A 26,925-nucleotide genomic window follows, 5' to 3' on the forward strand; every position below is an offset into this window, starting at 1 on the left:
ATCATTTAAAGGCAAATTATTTATAACAACATAGATATCCAGCATTAATGGTTTGGTTAAATAAACCACAGTATATATTAATATGATATGACTTATATTCACCTTCAAAATTTACACTGTATAAAAATATTTGATGAATTAGAAAGATGTTCATTACAAAGAGAAAAAAATTAGGTCCCAAAACATTATGTTAAATACAATTCCATTTAGGCAGACAAAAAGGCAGGTTAATTTGAATAGTGTATCACTCATGAATTTTGTATTCATTTTATGTATTTTATTTAATATGCATATTTTATATTTGTTGTAAGAGGAAATATGTTATAAAGACATGGTTTCTGTTTCACACTATAAAAAATGTTTTTGATTTTCATGACCACAAGGTTGATAATAACATTATCAACAGCTGGTTTTAAGTAACCAACACATAAAAGTAATAATATACATGTTATTCAAATTATATAATCTCTATTTATAATTACATTATTATATTTATATACTATTAACATATTTATACTGCTTTCCATATAGAAATAGACACTCTGAATATTAATTGTAATTCTAGTGGCATTTAGTGAAGAAAGAGTGAAAAGGAATTGGAATGGTTACCTTGGGGATCATGGAGAAAGTAGAAAAACGACGATAGCAAACATCTGTATAGTACGTACAAGTAAAGCTCTTAGAACTGTGCCAGGCACAGAGTGAGGGCTACATAAGCATCTGATATTGCTATTGTTATCCTTGTTGTCAATCTTCACAAGAACCAGGATGTATGGCTCTATTATTAACATATCAATTTTGCAGATTATAAAACCAGAGGATTAGGTTTTACTCAGGATGCATGCTAGGTTATATCAGACACCTCCAATACCATAGCTTCAATAGGATACAATGTTTTTTCCTCTATCCTAAAATATTCAAGCAGGTAGTCCACTGTTGGTAGGGCAACTCACCATTATCTGGGACCTAAACCCTTCTATCATTTTACTCTTTCATTCTCAGTGAGGCTTCCACTTTGCAGTTCCAGATGACTGCTCTAGCTCTCAGCTTCATGTCCACATTCCAAAGGAATATGTGCAATACTTTCTTTTCATTGAAGGAAAAAGCTCAGGAATTGCACACAATTTCTGTTGATTTCACATTGACCACAATTTAATCACATGGCTATACTCATCTGCAAGGGAGATTGAAGTGTACTATTTAGCTGAGAGTTCAAATACCCAGCTAAAAAGTATATATTAATGTTATTAGGTGGCAACCAGCAGTCTCTGCCATAGAGATGTTAAGTAGATTGCTCAAGAACGCATGAATATTAAGTAACAATGCTAGGATTTGAATGTAGGCAGTGTCATTTCAGACAAACTCCCTTGCCCTGAAACTTCCTCTCCAGCATATGAGTTAAGTCAAATAGGCATGATGATACAGGCTTGCATGCATCTCAGGCAAGTACCTAACAAGCATTTACAGCAGTTTCTCAACCTTTCTTAACCCACTCTCTTCTAATAAAATATTACATTGTTACTCCCATCTCCTCCCTTCCCTCATTAGTTTCACAAACACTAGATTCTGATATCATTCCACAGAGTGCCCTTTCCACTTCCTCCTATATATAATCCCATCTGCCATGCCCTTTCCTTTGTAAATGTGTGCTGTAAATTTAACCTCTAAATATCCCAATACAGAAGATTTTTTAATCTTCTAAGATGTCTATTACCAAAATATTAGATATCTTGGTTTTCCAAATATAAAACTATAAGACTGAATATTCTCCCTATTATCACCATTTCTTTGAGATTTTGATATATATCCCATTTCTTTTTTCACCATTTATAATTACTGATTTAGGAAATTTAATATTTACTGAATGTCTAATTATGTAGTGGCTCTGTTGTTTAATTCTTTACATAATATTGCTCTAAATATCATAGTGTTATTTTGAAGTAGACATCTTATTTTTTATATTATAGATTAATTAAGACTCTGAGACATATGATAACTTAAACTTATTAACAGACAAGCATTTGAAATCTAGTGTGTCGGAGATAAGGCTACATGTTTACTGTCTATTTCATTTTTCTCTAGTACATTTCCCAGTTTCTCATAAAAGTAGAGTCTTCTGACGATGTTCTGGTCAGCACAATGTGGGCAAATTACATATACACCTTATAGGATTGGCTTTAAACCATGCCTCTCATCTTATATATTCTGTCTTTCTCCCATTTGTTTGCAGAAACAAAGGGCTCCAAGATAGTGGAGCCACACAAGACAAGGCGTCTAAATAGTTGAGTTTCTATTTATAGAACAGCAGCTTTATAGAGTCACCTGACTAGCACCAGATCACGTTTTAAGTGAGAAGGAATCCTTTATGTTAAGCCATTGAAATTTTGGAGTTGTTCCTGCAGTTATCATGGCTTACTCTAATGAATACGCTGTGCCAGTTTTCAATTCATTGCTTCTCTGCTCCAAAGCCACCCTCTTTCCCTTAGTTTTAAACTCCAAAGGGAAACCCTGCAAACATTTCTCCTTTGCCAGTAGGCACAATGTAAAGCCTTGTCAGTAGAGGGTGCTAGTGATATCCTGCAGAAGGGAAGGGATTCTTTTCCCAGATTCAGTGCTTTTTTTCTGGTTTCTATGGTGTGCTGCCAGAAGACAGGTGTCCTTCCTTACCAGCAGCCAGCTTTCTTGCCAGAAGGCGTTGGCAATGAGGGTGGAAGACCTAGCGGTCCACAACCCCCAGTGAGTTTCGGTGACTTCCCAGAGAGTGGTTTCCTGATCATCTGCCCTGGCATGAGGCACCTAACTGAACTTTTCCCCTATCTGGTGGGCTTTGGCAACACTTTCTCCAAAAAAGTCTGAATCTCAACTCGAAGCAAGGGGTGGGAAGTTGGGGAGGATCTGCCAAGTTTTTTCCCTTTGGATGTGCTCCCTCAGCCATAGAAGTGGCGGCTTTTCCCGGCATTTGCTATTCCTGGATTCTTTAGAGTTCTCTTTAACCAATCCTTCTTAATCTCCTTTTACTAGTTATTTTCTTACGTTAAATGTCCCTTATTCAATTTGCTGCATAATGTCTGTCCCTTACTGAAACTTAACTGATGCCTACACAAAATAAATACATAATCTTGAAAAGTGGTGCCATCTAAACTATGGTCATATGAAAATATGGTCAGATAGAGGCAGATTGAAAATGTGTCATTTGAGTCATGGTAAAACAAAATCTTTTGAGCCAGCCAGTCTTGAGTTTGAGTACTGTCTCAGTCGCTTTCTAGCTATGTGAACCTTGAAATAGTTGCTAAAGATCTCTGAGCTTTATAATTTCTTTATCTCTCAAATCATGTTAATAGTGATTATCTTGTGGTGTTGCTGTGATGACTGAGCAGCATGTGTACAGTAGTTGCCATAAAGTGGGCACTAAATAAACAGTATTTTAAATATCAAATCACTATGATGATTTTTCAGTGCCTGTGATTGAGCACTACTTCATTTACTTGTCATATTCAGATGATTGTCTCTCCATATACTCACTGTAATTCTTTTTGTGGTTAGGGCCAAAGCATTTGAGAACCTTGCTTATCCTTTGTCCTCTCAATATTTGTTTCCTTTGCCGAAGACAATAGCTGAATATCACTCTTCTCAAAATTAATCAGTATTTAAAGCATTTATCAAATCCCTTCTCATGCTTCTTCTGGGAGACTCCATGGCCCCATATTATTTTGCACTTTCACAAAATTTTTATTTTCCATCCTTCTTTGATTACTCTCAATATTCTCTCTTCTCTTGAAATTTCCAGACTTTACTTTATAGATTTTTAATAATATTTACATCCTGATTCTTGTATGCAAACATACTGTGATTAAAGTATTTTCATATTAATTTTGTAATGTAAATAACATCACATGTATATAAATATGCACCTTCCATTACACCTTCCTCTATAGTAATTTAACAACATTATTTATTCCAAAAATGTATTCGTGTGCTTTATTTTTATTCTATAAGCCACTAGTCACTATTTACCTTTTTATTTCTGGGCTGCTGACTGTTGCACTTGGATTAGCATCTTTTCCTCCATTGGCCATGTCTTTGTATACTTTTTACTAGCAGAATATTTGAAGTAAAGCTGCCAATACCTATACAAATCTATGGCTATATTAGTCAGGAATGTTTGAGTTATAGAAAAATCAATGCAATCTGTTCTGGACAAATGAACAACAACAAAACCAAAGAGAAATTTATTGCCTCTTGTAACTGGGAAGTTAAAGGTTAAATCAGGACTCATACACAGTTAAACTAAGAGATTCAGATGGGATCTTCATTTCTCCCTGCCTTTCTTTTACTTAACTGCTTGATTCTATGTATTGGTTATGTGTTCACCCAGCTGTCACATGGGGTGAGAAAATCATGGCCATTTCCTACAGGCCCCTTTTCTAAAGAATTGGAAAAAAGGCACAGCCAAAGACCCTGCATAGTTCAGCTTAGATCACAGGCACACCTCTAGACCTGTCACTTGAGCCAGGAAGAATGAAGTACTCTGATTGGCCCATTGAGACCAGAAGAGCAGATGCACTGACAAGAAATCCTGCCAGAATCACATGATACATGTAGATATTTTATTTCTAACAATCTGTTTTCTTATCTATAAAATGTGTAATCATACCTCCCAATAGAGGTAGTAATGATGATTAAATGACATTATGTTTTGAAAAGACATAATATCTGATCTGAACAATGAATTATAGCTTCTAACATTTATTATAATGATAAAATAAAATGCAGAACGTCATGGAGTGGAAACAGCAACAGTCTTATTTTCTTGGTCCTCAACTGTATCTTTCCTCTTATTAACCCACTCTCCCTTCCCCCAATGAAACTATAGACTTGAAGAGCACAGACCCGTGACTTTTTATTTCTGGTTTCCATGGCAACAGCTATCACACAGAGAAAAAAAAAGAAACTAACATATATTAAGCACTATGCATTTTGTTAGAGATCTTGACAAGTGACTTAATGCACCAAACACAACAACTTGCTCAGAGCAGCCAATTGATGGCTATTTGATTAAGGAGTCCAGTGAATACAAATTGATGTTACACATCTGGCATAAGGTAACTTCTTCAAAGTTCAGTTCAAGACAAAACAGAAAACATTGTATTTTATTACAAGTAATAGCAACTTTCACATATTTGATATTTACAAAAAAAAAACACTTTCATAAAGTTTCCTTGAGCTCTTTGAAAGACAATTTTATTCTAATATAAAGCATGACCTGGGTCATCTGGGATTTTAAATTCTAGAGTCTTATGTCTACCATTACAGTTTCAGTGAGTACACTGCATTTAGGTATACACTGCCTGTGCCTGGAGGTTGATATTCTAAAAGTCAATCAAATTGAAGAAAATAAATTAGCTTGATGATATGGAAAATTTCAGACTCATCAATGCAGTGAACAGTTTTGGACATACTTCCCAGAGGCATTTTACCCTTGTCTTCAAGACTTACTTTGTTTAGTTTATCAGCATTTCTGATCGTTTTTATTAGGATTTTTCATGATCTTTTCTTTTCCAATATTGGGAAATTTTCCAATTGCTTCTGAATTCCAAGAAGCCAATGATGTTTTAAGACAGAAACAGCTCAGATGCAGCCAAGTTTAAATTCATACAAAATGCTAGTTCAAATATCTGAGAGCAAATCATGAATTCAGAAGTGATGAAATACTAGGCAGAGAAGAGCAGTGATAAAGAGGCACACTCTAAAATTCCCTCCCGTGGAATAACAAACACCAGAACTACACACTATCGTTAAGCTAAAGTGATGCATCAGGGGAAACAATAGTTTTATATTGCTTTTTCCTATAGTTCCACTTTTTTTCTTATCACTGCTTTATTTTTTATTTGCATACCATAGATTTTACCCATTTAAAGTATAGCATTCAGTGGATTTTAGTATATTCATGTTATATAACTATCACCACAATGAATTTGAGAACATTTTTCTCATCCCCCGAAGAAAACCCATAGGCTTTATCTGTCATCCATGAAACCCTCCAAAGCCTAGGTGACTACTAATCAACTTTGCATTTCTATTGATTTACTCGAGGGTCCCATATCTGACATATCCAAAAATATCTACCATTTTTACCTAATAGCTTTGCTTATACTACTTCTTCAATTTTAAAAACAAGCAGACAGAGTAGTATCATAATATCCACATGTATTGATTACTTGTTATGTTTTAGGCACTATACTGTTTTAAATGTATTATTTCATGACAACACTACCTCTCATTGTTGTTAAGAAAAGTGTTAATCTTTAAAAAAAAAAAAAAAACACCTCCTGGATTCACTGATTTTTTTGAAGGGGTTTTGTGTCTCTATTTCCTTCAGTTCTGCTCTGATCTTAGTTATTTTTTGTCTTCTGCTAGCTTTTGAATTTGTTTGCTCTTGCTTCTCTAGTTCTTTTAATTGTGATTATAGGGTGTCAATTTTAGATCTTTCCCACTTTCTCCTGTGTGCATTTAGTGCTATAAATTTCCCTCTAAACACTGCTTTAGCCATGTCCCAGAGATTCTGGTCTATTGTGTCTTTGTTCTCATTGGTTTCAAATAACTTATTTATTTCTACCTTAATTTCGTTTTTTACCCAGTAGTTATTCAGGAGCAGGTTGTTCAGTTTTCATGTAGTTGTGCAATTCTGAGTGAGTTTCTTAATCCTGAGTTCTAATTTGATTGCACTGTGGTCTGAGAGACTTGTTTGTTAAGATTTCCATTCTTTTGCATTTGCTGAGGAGTGTTTTACTTCCAATTATGTGATCAATTTTAGAATAAGTGCAATGTGGTGCTAAGAAGAATGTATATTCTATTGATTTGGGGTGGAGAGTTCTGTAGATGTCTATTAGGTCCACTTTGTCTAAAGCTGAGCTCAAGTCATGAATATCATTGTTAATTTTCTGTCTCATTGATCTGTCTAATATTGATAGTGGGTTTTAAAGTCTCCCACTCTTATTGTGTGGGAGCCTAAGTCTCTTTGTAGGTCTCTAAGAACTTGCTTTATAAATCTGGGTGTTCCTGTATTGAACGCCTATATATTTAGGATAGTTAGCTCTCCTTTTGCATTGATCCCTTTACCATTATATAATACCCTTCGTCTTTTTTGATATTTGTTGGTTTAAAATCTGTTTTATCAGACACTAGGATTGCAACCTCTGTTTTTTTGTTTTTGTTTTTTTTTTTTTGTTTTTGCTTTCCATTTGCTTGGTAAATATTCCTCCATCCCTTTATTTTGAGCCTACGTGTGTCTCTGCATGTGAGATGGGTCTCCTGAATACAGCACACTGATGGGTCTTGATTCTTTATCCAATTTGCCAGTTTTTGACTTTTAATTGGGGCATTTAGCCCATTTACATTTAAGGTAAATATGGTTATGTGTGAATTTGATCCTGTCATTATGATGCTAGCTGGTTATTTTGCCTGTTAGTTGACGCAGTTTCTTCATAGTGTCGATGGTCTTTACAATTTGGTATGTTTTTGCTGGTACCAGTTTTTCCTTTCCATATTTAGGCTTTCTTCAGGAGCTCTTGTAAGGCAGGCCTGGTGGTGACAAAAATCTCTCAGCATTTGCTTGCCTCTAAAGGATTTTATTTCTCCTTTGCTTATGAAGCTTAGTTGGCTGGAAATGAAATTTTGGGTTGAAAATTCTTTAATTTAAGAATGTTGAGTATTGGCCCCCACTCTCTTCTGGCTTGTAGGGTTTCTGCAGGGAGATGCACTGTTAGTCTAATGAGCTTCCCTTTGTGGGTAACCTGACCTTTCTCTCTGGCTGCCCTTAACATTTTTTCCTTAATTTCAACCTTGGTCAATCTGGTGATTATGTGTCTTAGTGTTGCTCTTCAAACTATACTACAAGGCTACAGTGGCCAAAACAGCATGGTACTGTTACCAAAACAGATATATAGAACAGAGGCCTCAGGAAAACATCACACATCTACAACCATCAGCTCTTTGACAAATCTGACAAAAACAAGCCATGTGGAAAGGTTTCCCTATTTAATAAATGGTGTTGGGAAAACTGGCTAGCCATATGCAGAAAACTGAAACTGGATCCCTTCCTTACACCTTATACAAAAATTAATTCAAGATGGATTAATGATATAAATGTAAGACCTAAAACCATAAAAACCCTAGAAGAAAACCTAGGCAATACCATTCAGGACATAGGCATGGGCAAAGACTTCATGTCTAAAACACCAAAAGCAATGGCAACAAAAGCCAAAATTGACAAATGGGATCTAATTAAACTAAAGAGCTTCTGCACAGCAAAAGAAACTATCATCAGAGTGAACAGGCAACCTACAGAATGGGAGAAAAATTTTGCAATTTATCCATCTGACAAAGGGTTAATATTCAGAATCTACAAACAACTTAAACAAATTTACAAGAAAAACACAACCCCATCAAAAAGTGGGCAAAGGATATGAACAGACACTTCTCAAAAGAAGACATTTATGAGACCAACAAACACATGAATAAAAGCTCATCATCACAGGTCATTAGAGAAATGCAAATCAAAACCACAATGAGATACCATCTCATGCCAGTTAGAATGGTGATCATTAAAAATTCAGGAAACAACAGATGCTGGAGAGGATGTGGAGAAATAGGAACACTTTTACACTGTTGGTGGGAGTGTAAATTAGTTCAACCATTGTGGACGACAGTGTGGTGATTCTTCAAAGATCTAGAACCAGAAATACCATTTGACCCAGCAATCCCATTACTGGGTATATACCCAAAGGATTATAAATCATTCTATTATAAAGACATATCCACATGTATGTTTATTGCAGCACTATTCCCAATAACAAAGACTTGGAACCAACCCAAATGCCCATCAATGATAGACTGGATAAAGAAAATGTGGCACATATATACCATGGAATACAATGAAGCCATAAAAAAGGATGAGTTCATGTCCTTTTCAGGGATATGGACGAAGCTGGAAACCATCATTCTCAGCAAACTAACACAAGAACAGAAAACCAAACACTGCATGTTCTCACTCATAAGTGGGAGTTGAACAATGAGAACACATGGACACAGAGAGGGAAACATCACACACCGGGGCCTGTCGGAGGGTGGGGGGATAGGGGAGGGATAGCATTAGGAGAAATAACTAATGTAGATGACGGGTTGATGGGTGCAGCAAACCACCATGGCACGTGTATACCTATATAACAAACCTGCACATTCTGCACATGTATCCCAGAACCTAAAGTATAATAATAATAAATGGCCGGGCGTGGTGGCTCATGCCTGTAATCCCAGCACTTTGGGAGGCCGAGATGGGCAGATTATGAGGTTAGGAGTTCGAGACCAGCCTGGCCAATTTGTTGAAACCCTATCTCTACTAAAAATACAAAAATTAGCCGGGTGTGGTGGCGCATGCCTGTAGTCCTAGCGACTCGGGAGGCTGAGACAGAAGAATCGCTTGAACCTGGGAGGTGGAGGTTGCAGTGAGCTATCGCACCACTGCACTCCAGCCTGGCCATAGAGTGAGACTCCATCTCAAAAAAAAGAAAAGAAAAGAAAAGAAAAGGTGTTTAGGCCAGGTGTGGTGGCTTGTGCCTATAAACCCAGCACTTTGGGTGTCCAAGGCAGGTGGATCACTTGGGGCCAGAAGTTCGAGACCAGGATGGTTGATGTGGTGAAACCCTATCTCTACTAAAAATGAAAAAGAAAAAAAGACAGAGACAGTAAGAATACTAACAGGAAGGTTGGTGAGATAAGCTACAGTATTATAGTTAATTCTGACACCATAAGTGATGCCATAATTAATATTCATCATTTCCCTTCCCTTGATCAAACTGCTTCTAATCAAGGTTCATTGCATAGTGCAATAACTCAGACATTTATCCCTGAGAGTATGAGTCCCTGACTTCTTGTCCTTATCAAGATGTTGCTGCTGCAACTGCCCTTTCAGATATCACCAGTGATGGAGGCATCAAGAGGCACCCCAGTGAATCCCATGAGTTCCAGACACACTACTTTCTGCTCCACTATCTAGTAGCAACCCCATTTCCTTTTGATCATTATGGTGAATGACCCTTGTCTGTATAGTAACTACCTTCTCTAACTGCTGGTCTATAGGCCTGAGGAGCCAAAATTAATCAGACAGCAGCTGAAGCTGTAGATCTACTGGAACCCTTACTATGTCTTCTGGTAGAAGTATTGAGACCTCCAATTATGGAAAACCTGAAGTTCTGGCAAGGAGAAAGTCATTTTCTTAAGTAGATTATTAAAAGTAACAGTAAGAGGCTATACTCTTATTTCCATCTTTTGGTCCTAGGTGTCTAAGACACAGAACCAAATATGCTAGCACCATTTAATAGTCTACCACATAATGACCCTTAAATATGAAGGAAGCCATTCCCATAAAAAAAGAGCAACATCTCTATAATCTCAAGCCTGGTCAATAGACAACAGTCACTACTGAGTTTCTCATTGATGCGGGTACCCCTCTTTTGGGAATGCTTCTTGCTTTAGTAAAGTGATTGTCTTCTAGGCTCTCCTGGAGAACACAATGAGCTGGCAGATTCTCCGGCCTTTCAAAATGAGTACATTCTAACATTCCCACTTCTGTGAGACCCTGGATCTCTTCTCCAGTATTTTGCCAATGTAGTTCTGGCATGTCCACATCATTTATTTCAGGCCAGCATCATTTATAAGCTTCAAGGAGCCAAGCCATTCCAATAGCATATTAGAATCAATGCCAGGTAGACTTGCCAGAATGTTAAAAATTAACTCATGAAAGTATCTCCTCATATAAGTAGATTATCTATTATCCAGCCTTATCTCCATGATCCAATATTTCAGTATATCAAGACCAATTCTTTGGATTGTTCTCTAGATTATTACTAATATTTACTAGCCAGATTCTGTAGTTCATTTGATACATAATCCATTTCATCCTGCAACACGGATTATCCTTTTCCACTCAGATCATGCTGAGACTTGGCCCTAGTTATTTGTCTAGAAGCAATGAGGGGAAATGGGGGCAGAACTTGATATGGGCAAGCCTCACCTTAAAAATTCCTACTGAGGCAGGGCTTTTATGTAGCAATTAACTGTTCTCCCACTGGAAAGAGTAGAAGGCCTCTTTTTCTAGGTCAGAGTTTCCAACGAATTTGGGGATTCAAGACTCTTAAGGATACGTACCCACATATCTCATCCTGTATCTCAGGATCCTGCAGAGTTGTAAGAGGCCAAGCTGACAGAGCTACCACATTTCCTCCACTAAAGTCCAGACCCTTACAGGAAAATAGCAGGATCCTGAGAAACCTCGTCTCTACTAAAAATACAAAAATTAGCTGGGCGTGGTGGCACATGCCTGTAGTCCCAGCTACTCAGGAGGCTGAGGCAGGAGAATTGCTTGAACCCAGGAGGTGGAAGTTGCAGTGAGCTGATTGTGCCACTGCACTCCAGCCTGGTGACATAGCAAGACTCCGTCTAAAATATATATATATATATATATATATATGTATGTATATATGACTCCTGTGAGTATATTGCAAATATTAATATAAAATAATGACATTAAAGTAACAGCTACCTGCACGTATCAGCACCACAACCACTGTGTAAACCAAGGTGTCACAATGCATATTTTATTGTTTTTTTTAATGTTGATTGATCTGGCACCTTTCTTAATCAGAATCTATGAGGACATATTCTTCTGATTAACTAAGAATATGTATATGCACTGTATACTCTCTGGCCTAAATGTCAATATGAACAGTAAATGCAGATGGCATAGACTCATCCCAGTTTTAATAGTGTCCAGCAGTTTCTTTAAGCATACATTTCTCATCTCCTCCTTGAAATAAAATTTTAGAAATGGATCTTGAGAACCCCGTTTACTTTGTCCAAAAAAAAATCCCTTCACAATACTAAGAAACTTAAAGCACTTTCATAAATAGGGAAACAGTATCTTTTAATGTTTTATTGTTCACTTGCGAAAATATATATAGTATATATTACATGTATAGAGGAGCCCCACAGCTTGAGTCAGAGAAAGCTAATAGAAAGGCACATACGGAGGCATGTCTTTTCATACAATATTCAGTTAAGCCAACATTCAGGCCACGGCAAGTGACAATTAGGACAACGAAAATATAGCACACCTGTGTTCATGATTCCAAAGAGCTAACTCGGAGGCAACTCTTAGGTCTGCCGAGAATGGAGGTCATCTTGGGAGAAAATATCACATCTACTTAATAGGCCTGTCAGGCCATCAGAGAATATATTGAAATCTGGACAAAGACACCAGGGCAAGGTGAAAGCCAATCCTTAACTTGACAGCTAGTTTGTTCTTCTCCCCTTTTATTTTGAGACTTGAGGCCTTTGCTGATTAAAAGAAGCAAATAACAGGGCTGACTGTGGCCCTGCAGGATTTTGGTCAGCTACACGACAGAAGTTTGTAACAGACTAAATATTTTCAAAAGTTTGTAAACACTGTGATGATGGTGAGGAAAGCACAGAAAGAACATTTGCTATTTCTCTCTCATTGAAAAAAATAGAGGCATAGATCTTTGGTTTGCCACATGTGATATCTCTATCCTGACGTTTACCCAAAATGGTAAAAATAGAGGCACAACTCGTGGAATGATGAGGTCATTCCTATCAGACACCAGCAAAGGTGCCTACTAGGATTTGGCACAGCCAGAGCAGCTGGCAACCTTGGTTGATGTGAGATGGGGCTTCACGACGTCCGGCTCAATAGACTCCATTAGGTCACACTCATTTGCAAGTATGTGTTTCACCAGGCATCTGGAGGCTTCATCAATGTTTATATTTTCCTATGAGGGAAAAAATAAAACAATTTTTCTTATTCAATACTCTGAAATAATGCTAGAGCAGAGACTTATATGTGACAATTCATTTAAATATTCCTTCCTATATGCTACATATGCATCCCCCTCCTGTTCTCCTCACTCTTACTTGTTCCTTCAAAGAACTTTACTCTTTGGTTCCTCACAAAAGAAGTATTTATTTTGCTGTGTCATAGAGGAAGAATGGTGTTTGGTGGATTTATTTAGTAGGTTAAATTTCAGTTAGAGGGCAATTTTCTTATTTTCACATTTCTACATACTCAAACCATAGTAATATTGTAGAAGAAACATAAACCTTTAATCTGACTTAGATTTATAATTGCCCTCTGCCACATACTATTTTTGTGACCTTGATATAAAGTAAGAATGATAAGACATCTTTTACAGTATTCATTAATGGCTTCATAAATATTTCTGGGTCTCTGTCCTCCAGTTAAATGGAGAAGAGTGCACTATTCTGACCTCTTTGAACCTAGCCATGGACATGTGACTTGTTGGGCATCAAAATGTGAGAAGTAACGTGTGTCACTTTCATATAGGAGCAATAAGAGCCGATGCTCAATTTCCTACATTTTTTCTCTCTGTTTCTTCCTGTGGAAGCACAGCAATGGAAACTCTTTCGGATAAGGTCTGTGAGTGAGATCAAGTAGAGGCAAGTATCCCAATCAGCCCATGCTGTGTAGTGTGCATGAGAATGATGATCTTGCTATTTTAACCCACTGAGATTTGGGGTTATTACCCCAAATAAACCCTGGCATTATCTAGACATTCCAGATGGACATAACTCTTCAAAGAAAAAAATAAAATTGGAAATGTAAGTTTAGGTTCAAAAATGAAATAAACTTGAATTTGGAAAAAATACGGAGCAAACATTTGAATCTAAAATATGTCAGTAGTATAAGTTAAACTGCTTTTTTTGTTCCTGCTGGTCAGAAACCTAAGAAATATAGAAAATATACTACCAGTGTACTAAAATAAATATCTTTGCTTAGGTAAAAAGTAGTTAAAGATCTCCAGTAAAGTTAAATTTGATTGTTTTTAATCACAATTTGTAGAACTTCTTTGATGTATTTCTTCATAATTAATGTAAAGAGACAAGGCTTTCTCATTGTTAAGATGTTTTACTACAGAACCTTGTTGTCCAATCTGAAGTGCAAGTACTTATTCCTGAGTTTTGCATGTATGTCAAAGTTGTTGATATATTTTGAGATCATTGAATGAAGTCATATTACTTGGAAAATATAAGAAGTAGTGTTGGCTTCCAAATGGCATCCATGTCTAATGACCTTAGTTGTAAATGTTCATTAGCAGGTTCCCCATCCTTCAAGCCCGAAACTGAGTTCACCAGCTATGAAAGCTTAAGGTAACTTTGGAGTTCCAGACAAGTATAGCCTGATTATTTATCTCCCCTCTAGACAGTTTTAAAGAAAATGTTTCCCAGGGTTTCTAAATCCAAAACACAAGGTAAAGGCGTGGTTGCCTTTTTGCTTATTATATTATTGTTGTTGCTTTTTACCAGACCGGTGTTCATTTCTCTAAGCCTCCCTTTCCCCAAGCCTCCCTTTCCCCAGCTATAAAATGGTCTTGATGATAACACTTACGTAATAAAAATTTGCTTCCCTTGACAGAGTGCAGCAGACATTATTGCTTTCACAATGTGAACTTGCTAGGGACTTCAACAGTAAATAAGTAATCTTATTTAATCCCATTTAAAACCCTTTAAGATAAAGATTAGTTTTTTTTGTCCGTATGGATTTTGTTATTATTGTTGGGGTAAGGGTGGGGATGGCATTTCTTCCTTCAGCTCAAGTATTTTCCTGACTCTATGGAATCCAGTCCTGAGAGAACAGCAATGCTTCTGCCCCATCCCCTGTAGGGCAACTTCCTGTGCCTTAAAGTCATGGCCTGTGCTTAGCATGTCTTCTGCCACTCTTCCTCTTCCTAGTGTCATGTCCAAGGGTCACACTTGAGCTCCCTGCTCCCAGGCAACCAACTGACCTAGGCAGGGCCTTGCTTTTTGGAACAAACCCAGCTCAACACTTTGTTCCGGAGCCCTGCCACTTGCTATGTGACTGAGCGGAAGCCTGTCCAATGGTCCTCTACTGTCTCCCATTCAGGAAGGTAAAAAGGAGTCTCCTTGCTCAGCCTTCCAGGCCTTGGGCTTAAGGGCCACCACATCTCATTAAAGAAGCCCTATTTGAATGGCTTTAGTGTACTTGCCTGGCCATTCATAAGACAATACTTTGATTCTCATTTGGTTATTGCTTGTGTGTTGGAGAAGGAGACAACAAAATTATACCCCAAATACCAAACATGAGATATTACCATGTATGTTTACAGACAAGAAAGCTTATCTGTAAGGGGTTAAGAGGCTTCCCCAGGATCACACAGCAAGTGGGCTGGGAGGCCAGAGCTTACACTGGGTCTTTCTGACATCAAAGCCTGGCTTTTGCTAAGCTGCATTCCTTTTCCAGATTGTTCAGAAAACCAAGAACAATCACAAATAAAAGTTAGTTCTTTAGTGTTAGACCCAGCAAGTGTTAAATAATACTAGTTTATTTCTCTTCCATATATTATAATAAAAACATGTTTATATGACAGGAAAACAATTTTAAACATTAGAAAGGGCCCTTCTTAATATATGATGAAAGTTAGATTTGCCAGTAGTATTTTTTAAACCTCCACTCATATATTAAATGCCAGTTAAATAGGTTTCCCTTCATCATACTGTGCAAATTGACAAAATCTACTAATGAGGAAAATTCAATGCTAGTGTGGGAAAATCAATGAAAATCCATTATCATTATGAGAAAAAGAACTGAAATCTAAGCTCAAATTAGTGGCAACCTAGCAGGGTCATTTTAGTGAAAATATAACATAACACTGTTTAAATTGTTTGTGAGTTTTAACACACTGAGTAAAGTCTAGATGGTATTAGGCCTAGGAGAGTTGACCATGAAGGATGGGCTCTAGAGACAGGAAACAGGCAGAGCCAAGGAGTGACTGCTTAGACTGCATGTACAAAGAGCAGCAGTTCATGGTGACTGAGTCAGGTTCATTCATCGAATTAATAGTATTTAGATTTCCATCAAGTACTAGGCATACCAATATACAGATGATACATCTCATTCCTGACTGAGCTTACCCACTAGCAGGGTTTGTGTAAATAGCAAAAGCATAAAAAGGTTGGAAAGGGCATCAGGGTGCCAGATCTCTGTAGAGCCTTGAATCCTAAATTTGCCAAGTAGAGCCATTGAGGGTTTTTTGCAGGTAAAATGTCAGTAACCACAGTACTATAAAAGTCCATTACTAGACAAGCCTCTACAGATCTTTAGCACTTTAACAGCTGACCTATCAGTAGCCATTTAGTGAATACCTAATATATGTGTACCAAGGTGCTGATTGTCATGGTATACATATTTCAGATTAGAAATTTTAAGAGAAAGCCAGGAAGAACTGCAAATGCTTTTGACTATATTTACCACAGGCACACTACAAAAAGGCAAGGGGTATAGTGTTTAGAGTACAGGCCTGGGGACAAACCCTTATCTTAGTTCCCCTACTTTCTGATTGCATGACCTCAGAAAAATTACTTTAACCACTTCATGCTTCAGTTTCCTCATCTGTAAAAGAGAGAATTAAAAATTTACCTCACAAATGATTGTAAGTTAATATATATTAATACTTGAAACATGAAATACTTAGAACAGTGAAAGGCACACAGTACACATTCAATAAATGTTATCTATATATTCTCCTCACACAAGTTAACCATCAGAAGAACACAATGTGTGTGTGTTTTCCATTCCTTCATTTTGCAGCTGAGGATATTGAGCTTCAGAAAGGGAAAGTGACTGGCCCCAAGTCACACACTAGTAATTGGGATGGCCAGCTGTGAGCTCAGGGAGAAGAATAAATACTAATATTTACCACGTTTACTACAAAAGGCAAGATGTATACTGTTTAAAGCACAAGCTTGAAGCCAAATCCTTATCTCAGCTCCCCCCCAAATATATCCCCAAATAAATAAAGGAACACAATGGGCAGAGCACCTGGTTCCAGCATGCAAGGTAGGAGCATGCAACCAGGAATCAGGCAAGGTTGATTTGTATTACTGGCACTTCGAACCATATCTGGTCTTTCTGACTTTCTATATACCAATCAGGTCACAGCCAAAGGGCCTAGGCTAGGAGAAGATATAACAATATAGAATAAACCTCCCTCTCCCCATTAACCCAAGGTCAGCATGGATAATCAGACCCTGCCTGATAGAATTGCAGGTTCAGACTCTTTGGGCAATTAGATTGCAATATAATTGATTGAGCTACTTGGCATCCAAATAGACAGTCAAGCCCACATTTTCTGGGTAATTGTATAGAAACAGAGCTGCCAGCGTAAATGAAAAACACTACATGGAAATTTTCATTTGCATTTATTATAGGCAGTAGTCACAACATCTCCAGGGGCATCTTTTGCTAGAAAGGAAATGTATATACTCTGACTTCCAGGACATGTAAAATTGGACTGGATATCACTGTGATTTATTTCTATGTCTGCAGTATGACAAGATGGTCTACTGTTTTAAGGTAATGAGTGTTCTTCTTTGTGCCACTGCTCAGAATCTTTCATTTATACTGATAAGCAAGTCTCAGAAACAGGCTAAAATTCCTAACAAAGAATTTTACTAAAAGCAAATGGAGTTAATTAAGCAGGTGCTTTGTTTATTAAATAATACTCACATCCAGTGTTCACAAACATCTATTGGAGAGTTAATGGTCATATTTTAAAGGTAAGGGAGCTAGAAAAAAGCTTAAGTAACTTATCCAGAGCAGAACATTATCTTAGCCAATCTGTCATTTCAACCAAGACTATCCCAATTCCAGTTCCCATCCTACTCCCCATACATTACATTACAATGAATCCTAGGAATAAAATAGATCCTAGGATATTATTTATAAATTATAACTTCTCAATCCTGGCTGTATATTCATATCCCTTGTAGAGTTAAAACAAATATATTACCAGGGCCCTCCTTCCAGACATTGATCTAATTGGTCTGACATGGGGCCCCAGTATGAGCATTAAAAAAAATTCCCAGTTAGGCATGGTGATGGGATCCAAACTCCTAACCTCTGCCTCACACAATATTCCCATATAACAAACCTGCACATGTGCCCCTATATCTAAAAGTTGAAATTTAAACAAATTTAATTTTAAAAATAAAGTTGTTCATAATTTTTTTAAAAGATTCTACACTTAAAATGTGCAGCCAATTTTGAGACACACTCATATAATTAAGAATGCCTTTAAAGACATTGTCCTTTTTATTCCAATTGTGAACTTTCTGGAAATATAATTTAATATAATCACTCTAAGCCACAGTGATTCTCATCTTTTGGTGGAGGAAGGCACATACAACTAACCATCAGAGGTCCTGCTTACTTGTCAGTTTTTTTAATTAGCTCTTCAGAACATCTGTCTTGTGGCAAAGTATTTAATCTTTGACCCCCAGCACCAGAGAGCCAAAAAAAAAAAAAAAAATCCTAGCAGAAAAATTTTCACATCTGCCTAGTTAGAAGCTGGCAAAGAATTCATCCTCCCATAGTCTTTCCAAATACATCAACCTCAAACAAAACACTAACTGTATCCGAGACTCCAAGGTTAGGGCACTAAATTCCCCAGCCCTGTGAAATTTTAATTAGAGCAGATGGCCTACTGGATAATAACACCACTGTACAAAAAGTAATACACGAAACAGGGGTTTAAAAATCCTTTCTCTGAGAAGATTTAGCACTTGTTTATTGAGCACATAAGTGGCAAAGATTTTGCTAGCTTTCTATTAATCATCATTAATACCTAACATGGGTGCTAGTGTAGTGGACACCTGTCTGTTAAGCACTTCTGTCCTCCCTTGTCCCTCATATCAACCTCCCATTTCCTTTGGGTACCTGCTTTCCTCCACTGCAATCATTAGCTTCTACTGGGACTCCCCTAAACTGACCTTATGTTTCAGACATTATTCTCAGAATATGGCATTTCATTTAATCACCACAATAACTCTGAGATGGGAGCTACTGCCCTCCTTTAACAGATGACAAAAGTGAAGTCCAGAGAAGCTAAATGATGTGTGCAAGGTGTCAGGGATAGTAAGGGTCAGAACTTGGCTTCTGCCTATATTTTCTCTTTCTCTTCTCCTTGCTCTCTTCTTAGAGTCTATGGCCTACATTTTCTTAGTGTCCAAACCAATGTCTATTTGAATCCAAAGCCCACAGTTTTGCACTTTACCATGGTATCTCCATGAAGAGAAGGCATACATGGTGAGTGTGACGCAGAGAGGCCAGGTCTCAGTGATGCCCTCTTGTATGAAAGTTACCAGAGTTTGGTGTAACAGGCATTGGGAAGGACAGACTGAGTCATATTGTCACTTATTTTAACACAGGACAAAGTCACATTGTCAGCATGGAGAAATAGGGTATAGAGAAGAGAAAGGTTCACAAAAGCAGCTCCAAAAATTGTGTCCCTTTGACAATGCCTCCCTCATCCCCACCATGGCCTTACCTCATTCTCTGTCCTTTATTCTTTAGATGTCAAAGTGTATTTCAAATCTTTCTTGCCTCCTTTCTGTAACTCTAGGGCCTTATACCTTCTAGGTCTCCCCATTTACGTACCAAGAGATCTCCCTCCCATCACCCTAGCTACCTCTAGTGCTCTGTTTCAGCCATGAAACATCCCCAAGCTCACAGAGAATCACCAATTATTAAAGAGGAGGGGAACTTAGGTACCACTAATTCGCCCTGCTTTCTTTGACACATCAGGAAATTAAGAGAAAGAGAGGGAAAGTGATCTGCCTAGCATCACACAGGCTACTGAGCCTCACAGGGAATATGCTATTATAGAATGCACCTCACCTCTTAGCTCTGGCTACCTGCATACCTCCATGTTTCTGGAAATATCTCTACTGAGTAGCCTTCTCTTAGCACCATGAAACGTTATCTTTAGTGTTCCCTGGTACTTCGTACCCACCTCCATTGACACCACTACATCCTAACTGCCTGTTGTCTGTGTCCTTGAAAACAAGGATTATCTTTTATTATATTTGTATTCCTAGATCCAAGCACAGTGCTTAATGCATATGAGGTATCTAAACAGTAATATTACCAAAAATAGCTGATGCCTATGGATAACTTATTATAAGCCTGATAGCATGTATTTTACTGGTATTAAGTTTTGTACTCACAAAATCAGGTGAGGAAACAGAGGTATAGAGAAATTAAATAATTTTCCCAGGCTCACACAGCCAGCAAGTCAAACTTTTGGCACCTGGTTTTGCAGGCCATGTTCAGACACTCGTAATACAATCCCTGAAAGTTCCACAACTGTCAAATAGCAAAGCCAGACTCAAGAACAGAGCCCCTGCTCTTTTTTTTTTTTTTTTTTGAGACGGGGCCTCGCTCTGTCGCCCAGGCTGGAGTGCAGTGGCGCGATCTTGGCTCACTGCAAGCTCCGCCTCCCGGGTTCACGCCATTCTCCTGCCTCAGCCTCCCGAGTAGCTGGGACTACAGGCGCCCACTGCCACGCCCGGTTAATTTTTTGTATTTTTAGTAGAGGCAGGATTTCACCGTGTTGGCCAGAATACTCTCGATCTCCTGACCTCGTGATCCGCCCGCCTCGGCCTCCCAAAGTGCTGGGATTACAGATGTGAGCCACGGCGCCAGCCCAGAGCCCCTGCTCTTAACCCACTGCTCCCTATAAATGTTTGTTGAAGGAATGAGGACCCATGTTTTCTAAGTTTTTGGCTACTGCTTCTTTCTAAATCGCAAAAGTTATGAACAAACAGTCCACAATGTGTTACGTGTGGCCCAGAGTTATTAATTGATCAATTTATTTATTTATTTTTATGTGTAAATGTCTGTAAATGTGCATTTCTGTTAAGTTCCTGGCCCCTGAAAATAATCTGAGTTCAATATCCTTGCCTTTTCTGCACCAGACCCCATAACCTTAATACTAGGTAGACACAGTTCTTGAGTCTTTTTGACAGTTTTCTATTCCTGAGATACATTTTCGAAATCCAATATATAATGTATGACTTACCAATAATTGCCATTAAGAACCAGAATATTCATAGAGATTGTCTCTATTAACATTTTGTTTTTAATTCAGTAAGTTTTTAATTGTTCTCACTGTGAGTCTTTTACTGAAACAGTGCTGGGGTACCCAATAATCAGTCTTGAAAAGAAAGAATAAAGATAAGCATAAAGACTATGTTTAGCCAGACTTAACAAACCCCATTCACGAAAAGCAGCAGCCTTTAGTTAAACTACTTTCTCATTAATCAGTTTGAAAAGATAAATGGTCAACCAGACACAAAACATTAATTGTAATAACTACTAACAATTATTGAACACTTTATTATTGAACACTTAGGCACCATGCCATGTATGTTACATACATAATCTCATTTAACTCTTACTACACCCTGAGAGGTGGATAAACTATTAACTCTGTTTTACAGATGAGGAGACTGAGACATATATAGGATAAACTACTTAGCAACAGTATTTGCTAGACTTATTCAACTCAAAGTGTTATTTATTGAGTGCTATCTATGGTGGAAATGACAGAAATTATGAGTTTCACAATTTATTTTTATGATAATTAAATGCTTTTATTCTGGCACCTCTATGTGCCAAGACTGAGGACTGAGACTGGAACATCATTGTCCCAAATACAGTAGGATAAAATGGAAACAGAAAGCATGTTGGAGTCAAGCTTTAAAACTTGGTTTTGCCAGTTATTGTTAAACAAAAGACAAGTGAAAAGCCTGAGCCTCTACTCCTTAACTTAAAAATGAGGCCAATCATCACTATATTTCATGAGATTCTTGTTAGAGTTAAACGATATACACAGATGAAATACCTAAACATTACATAGTTGGTCCTTCAATGAGTACAATCTCCTGTCTCCTTCTTCTTCTTCCTTCAGGTCATGCTTCAGTGATCACCTCCCATGGGAAATCTCCCCTGACTCCCCGAGGCTGAGCAGGAATCCCTCTATTCTGGCACTTATCACTGGTCAGTATGTAATGCTTTGTTTGTGTATCCTCTACTAGACTGGGAGCTTCTAGGAGATTCATTACCCCATCCTGGTGTCTAGCATAGTGCCTGCAAACAGTAGGCACTCAGAAGACATACAGACTAAGCGAATGACTGACTGAATAAATGAATGAACAAGGACTTTGGAAGAGTGACCAGTTCAGCTTTCACTGAAAATAATTTTAGACGTGGGTGATTTATGCAGAAAGTAAAAAGGAAAACATGTTCACAAGAAAATTTACTTTACAGGTCCAACTGCCTGTCCTTATTTTGCTTTCCAGTTATTATTTGATACCATTCTTTTAGGTGAAATGGAAGGAAGACTAAATAAACCAGTTTATAAAAGTTGAGCTGAACTACTGTACGCTTTGCAGTAAAGCAGACATAGGTTGGAGTCCTAATTTTGTTCTTTTAAAAATATTCTTTATATTCTGTTGCTCCACAAGTGATTTCAGTGCTGTTTAATAACTAAATGTACTTAGGCGAAATATTTAATTTTCTTTGGCCTTACCTATAAGGCAGAGATAATACCCATCTGGCAGAATTATGAGAATTAGGAATATTTTACCAGGGGCAAAAGTAGAAGTTGAGTAATATTATGTATTTTTATGGCTATATATTACATATAATTATTTTAACATCATCTTCCTCTCTTAAGAACTTTTATAGATAAGACCCAATTCTAGCTTAACAAATTCATTTCTCTCTCAAATTAGAGAGTTAATTTTTTTCTTATATATGATTCTTATGTCCTAGCCCTTAACTCTTTAGTACAGAGTTTGAAGCTCTTGCTTCTCCAGATAGCATAAATGAAACTATTTCTGCCAGCATTGTTAGAATAATGTTACCTTGGGTGAAAACAAATAGGAAGAAGAACCATGTGTAAAAATGGATGTGTTGATAAAGCTAAATAAATTAATATTTTAGTCACTTTTTGTATTTGGAGAGTCAATGATACTCTCCAATACCATTCAGGACATAGGCATGGGCAGGGACTTCATGTCTAAAACACCAAAAGCCATAGCAACAAAAGCTATAATTGACAAATGGGATCTAATTAAACTAAAGACCTTCTGCACAGCAAAAGAAACTACCATCAGAGTGAACAGGCAACCTACGAATGGGAGAAAATTTTTGCAATCTACGCATCTGACAAAGGGCTAATATCCAGAATCTACAAAGAACTCAAACAAATTTACAAGAAAAAAACAACCCCATCAACAAGCGGGCAAAGGATATGAACAGACGCTTCTCAAAAGATGACATGTATGCAGCCAAAAGACACATGAAAAAATGCTCATCATCATTGGCCATCAGAGAGATACTAGCTAACTACCAAAATGCTGGCCTCAACCATAGAACCTGTCGACCCAACCCTCACAAATTCCTGACGTCTAACTCCTAAATTCCATAGTCAGATAACAACTCATTCTTAGCCTGGGTAACCTCCCTGAGGCAGCACTTAGAATATGTTATATAATTTTCTACTTTCAGATATGGAATAAAACATTATTTTTCTTCATTCCACAAACTTGTAATTGAAAATTAAAAAGAAGAGATACATCAATTTGAAGTTCTTATATAGTACTTGAAATATGTAACTAGATGAAACGATTTATTATTCAGCAAATAATCACTGAGCACTTTTCATGGACCAGGCACTATTCATCAAAGGCTTTACACTCCATGCTTTAATTTGCTACGCAATCAGTTATGTGATTGTCTTGTTAGTCCAGGGCTCTTCAACTTCTGCTTAGAGATGATGATGGACATGACATTCTCTCTTCTCACAGTGACTGTAACATTTTACCCCAGTTCATGTCCTGTGTAGTCTTCTCTCTGATCACATGCCTCTAGTTTCTTCTCTCTCATTGCAATCATCCTCCATATTCCTTCCAGATTGTCTCTTAAATACTCCAATTAAAGTGTAAGTGTAATTACATTCATACTTCATCGAAGAAATATCTTGTGGGCTCACATTGCCTAGTCAGAATAAGTTCAGACCACAAAACTGGTGCCCAACCTACATGGCTACGTCTGAACTCTCCTGTTTCATCTCTACTAGATTCCAACCAAACTAGACCGTAAACCCTTCCCTCAATGTGTTCTTTGCTTGAGTTAGTCTTATTCCCATCTCTATCTGTAGATCTCCTACCCCTCCAGAACAAATATAACTTTTTTGGAAGTATTTAGCTGCTAACATCTAACTGATTGACATTCTGCTTTGAATTTTTGGATGAAGTTCAGTATATCCTCTAGCTTCAGAATTGTCTAGTATCTTGAATTTTTATTATTTGTCTCTATTTATTTAATGTGAAGGGAAAGGGTGCCATAGAAAGACTCAGAACTTGTGAATTTGTTTGAGTTCTTTGTAGATTCTGGATATTAGCCCTTTGTCAGATGAGTAGATTGCAAAAATTTTCTCCCATTCTGTAGGTTGCCTGTTCACTCTGATGGTAGTTTCTTTTGCAGTGCATAAGCTCTTTAGTTTAATTAGATCCCATTTGTCAATTTCGGCTTTTGTTGCCATTGCCTTTGGTGTTTTAGACATGAAGTCCTTGCCCATGCCTATGTCCTGAATGGTATTGCCTAGGTTTTCTTCTAGGGTTTTTATGGTTTTAGGTCTAACATGTAAGTCTTTAATCCATCTTGAATTAATTTTTGTATAAGGTGTAAGGAAGGGATCCAGTTTCAGCTTTCTACATATGGCTAGCCAGTTTTCCCAGCACCATTTATTAAATAGGGAATCCTTTCCCCATTGCTTGTTTTTGTCAGCTTTGTCAAAGATCAGATAGTTGTAGATATGTGGCATTATTTCTGAGGGCTCTGTTCTGTTCCATTGGTCTATATCTCTGTTTTGGTACCCATACCATGCTGTTTTGGTTACTGTAGCTTGTAGTATAGTTTGAAGTCAGGTAGCGTAATGCCTCCAGCTTTGTTCTTTTGGCTTAGGATTGACTTGGCAATGCAGGCTCTTTTTTAGTTCCATATGAACTTTAAAGTAGTTTTTTAAGACACATGCACACGTATGTTTATTGCGGCACTATTCACAATAGGAAAGACTTGGAACCAACCCAAATGTCCAACAATGATAGACTGGATTAAGAAAATGTGGCACATATATACCATGGAATACTATGCAGCCATAAAACATGGAGTTCATGTCCTTCGTAGGGACATGGATGAAGCGGGAAACCATCATTCTCAGCAAACTATCGCAAGGACAAAAAACCAAACACCGCATGTTCTCACTCATAGATGGGAACTGAACAATGAGAACACATGGACACAGGAAGGGGAACATCACACACTGGGGCTTGCTGTGGGGTGGGGAGAGGGGGAAGGGATAGCATTAGGAGATATACCTAATGTAAATGATGAGTTAATGGGTGCAGCACACCAACATGGCACATGGATACATATGTAACAAACCTGCACTTTGTGCACATATACCCTAAAACTTAAAGTATAATAATAAAAAAAAGAAAGACTCAGAACTATCCCAGCTCTGCGTATTGCCACTCATGTAACCTCCAGGAAGTCACTATAACCTCTCTCTCAGCCTGTTTCCTTACGTATAATCTATGATGAAAATAATGCCAACTTCACAAGGTTATTGAGGATGTGTATAAAGTGAGAGGAGATACATGAAAGAACTTAGCAATAGTGCTGGCATGCAATAGGCACTGAAAATAAAACACTTGGAAAACAATACAACACTGTCCAAGTATTATTGTTAAGTCATATATGAGACTGGAGGGGCAAACAAACTTCTTCATTAGAGTAAGATATTTCCAAGTAGGTTCTGAAGTTTCATAGGATGATATGGGAGAAAAGTCATCTTATGGCTAAATGATTTTAGATGTTAAATTTAAAAAAATACAAAAGTGTTTTTTAATCATAGGATTTCTCAGAGTTTTTAGAAGATCATGGAATGTGCCATGTGTTCAAATTTTTTACATTAAACAGAAAAGCAGTTTCTCATTCTAGGCTGGAAGGCATGAGGGGAACTAAAGCACCATAATGAACTGGGAGCAGAGGGGAAAGATGTGTATCAATTATGTGTGAATGGAAATAAGGCAGATTCAAGTTGGGATGGGAGAACAGGCTTTCTCTTTCTCCTTCCCATCTCAAAGAAGGGAATGATTGTGCAGTGGTCATAAAGTTACCTGACTACAGAACTCTTATCTAATGCTATATCTCAGAGAGCTAATGTTCCTCTTCACACAGTTTGACAACTACTGATCTGGAAATAGTGGTGGTATATGTGGGAGTGGTTGAGAGTAGAGGGGTTTGTGGATAGAGACATTCATTAACCGATTTTATATTACCTTGTGTGTTTTTTATACCCTCGCCTAAGGAGTGCTACCCCCATTTTTACCTTTCTCTAATTTTCCTGAGACTAGCCCAAAATGAAATACGTGGTTTTTAAAATATGATTTTAACAGAGTAATGATATAATGCAAAGTTGGAAACAGTAGATCTGATTGGTTATGATAAGGTATTATCCTCTCTGATAGACCAATGCTCCCCAATCCAGAACCCCAGCAAGGTTCTGCTAACCAACCTCCTAGGTGGCTCCTAACAGTCCCCTATAGTATCTATGGTCACACACATGTACAATTACTTTTTAAAATTTACCTTCTCTCTAGATAATAAACTTCTTGAGAGCAGAAGTGACACACGCTTGGAGTGTCTATCTTGCCAGCAGTTATCATAGAGCCTGTTGGCATGTAGTGCTTACAATGTAAATTTTGAATGAACTGTTCGGTAAAAGGGAAAGAAAAATGAACTGATTCAAATTTAAAAAGCACAAAAGAAATTGTGACTTCTCTATGCTGATATCCGTTACACTGAATCTCTTTATACTCAGGACAGCGTAGGACAGGGAATTAGGAGACTTGAGTCTTAGCCCTGATGTTGCTACAAATTATCTTGGTTACTATGGGCAGATT

The 26,925-nt window shown here is 37.5% G+C and overlaps 1 protein-coding gene across 1 annotated transcript in view; it reads right to left on the bottom strand.

Annotated features, from left to right (window-relative positions):
• Window positions 1–11,963: 11,963 nt before the first annotated feature.
• RAB38 (RAB38, member RAS oncogene family) overlaps window positions 11,964–26,925 on the bottom strand; it is a 63,439-nt gene continuing 48,477 nt past the window's right edge. Inside the window, exon 3 of the mRNA XM_032168103.2 lies at window positions 11,964–12,845. Within this exon, the coding sequence (XP_032023994.1) occupies window positions 12,693–12,845 (153 nt within the window). The 3' untranslated portion in view covers window positions 11,964–12,692. The remainder of the gene's footprint in view (window positions 12,846–26,925) is intronic.

Source organism: Hylobates moloch, unplaced genomic scaffold (assembly GCF_009828535.3).
Source record: "Hylobates moloch isolate HMO894 unplaced genomic scaffold, HMol_V3 SCAFFOLD_11, whole genome shotgun sequence".
Taxonomy (NCBI): Eukaryota; Metazoa; Chordata; class Mammalia; order Primates; family Hylobatidae; genus Hylobates; species Hylobates moloch.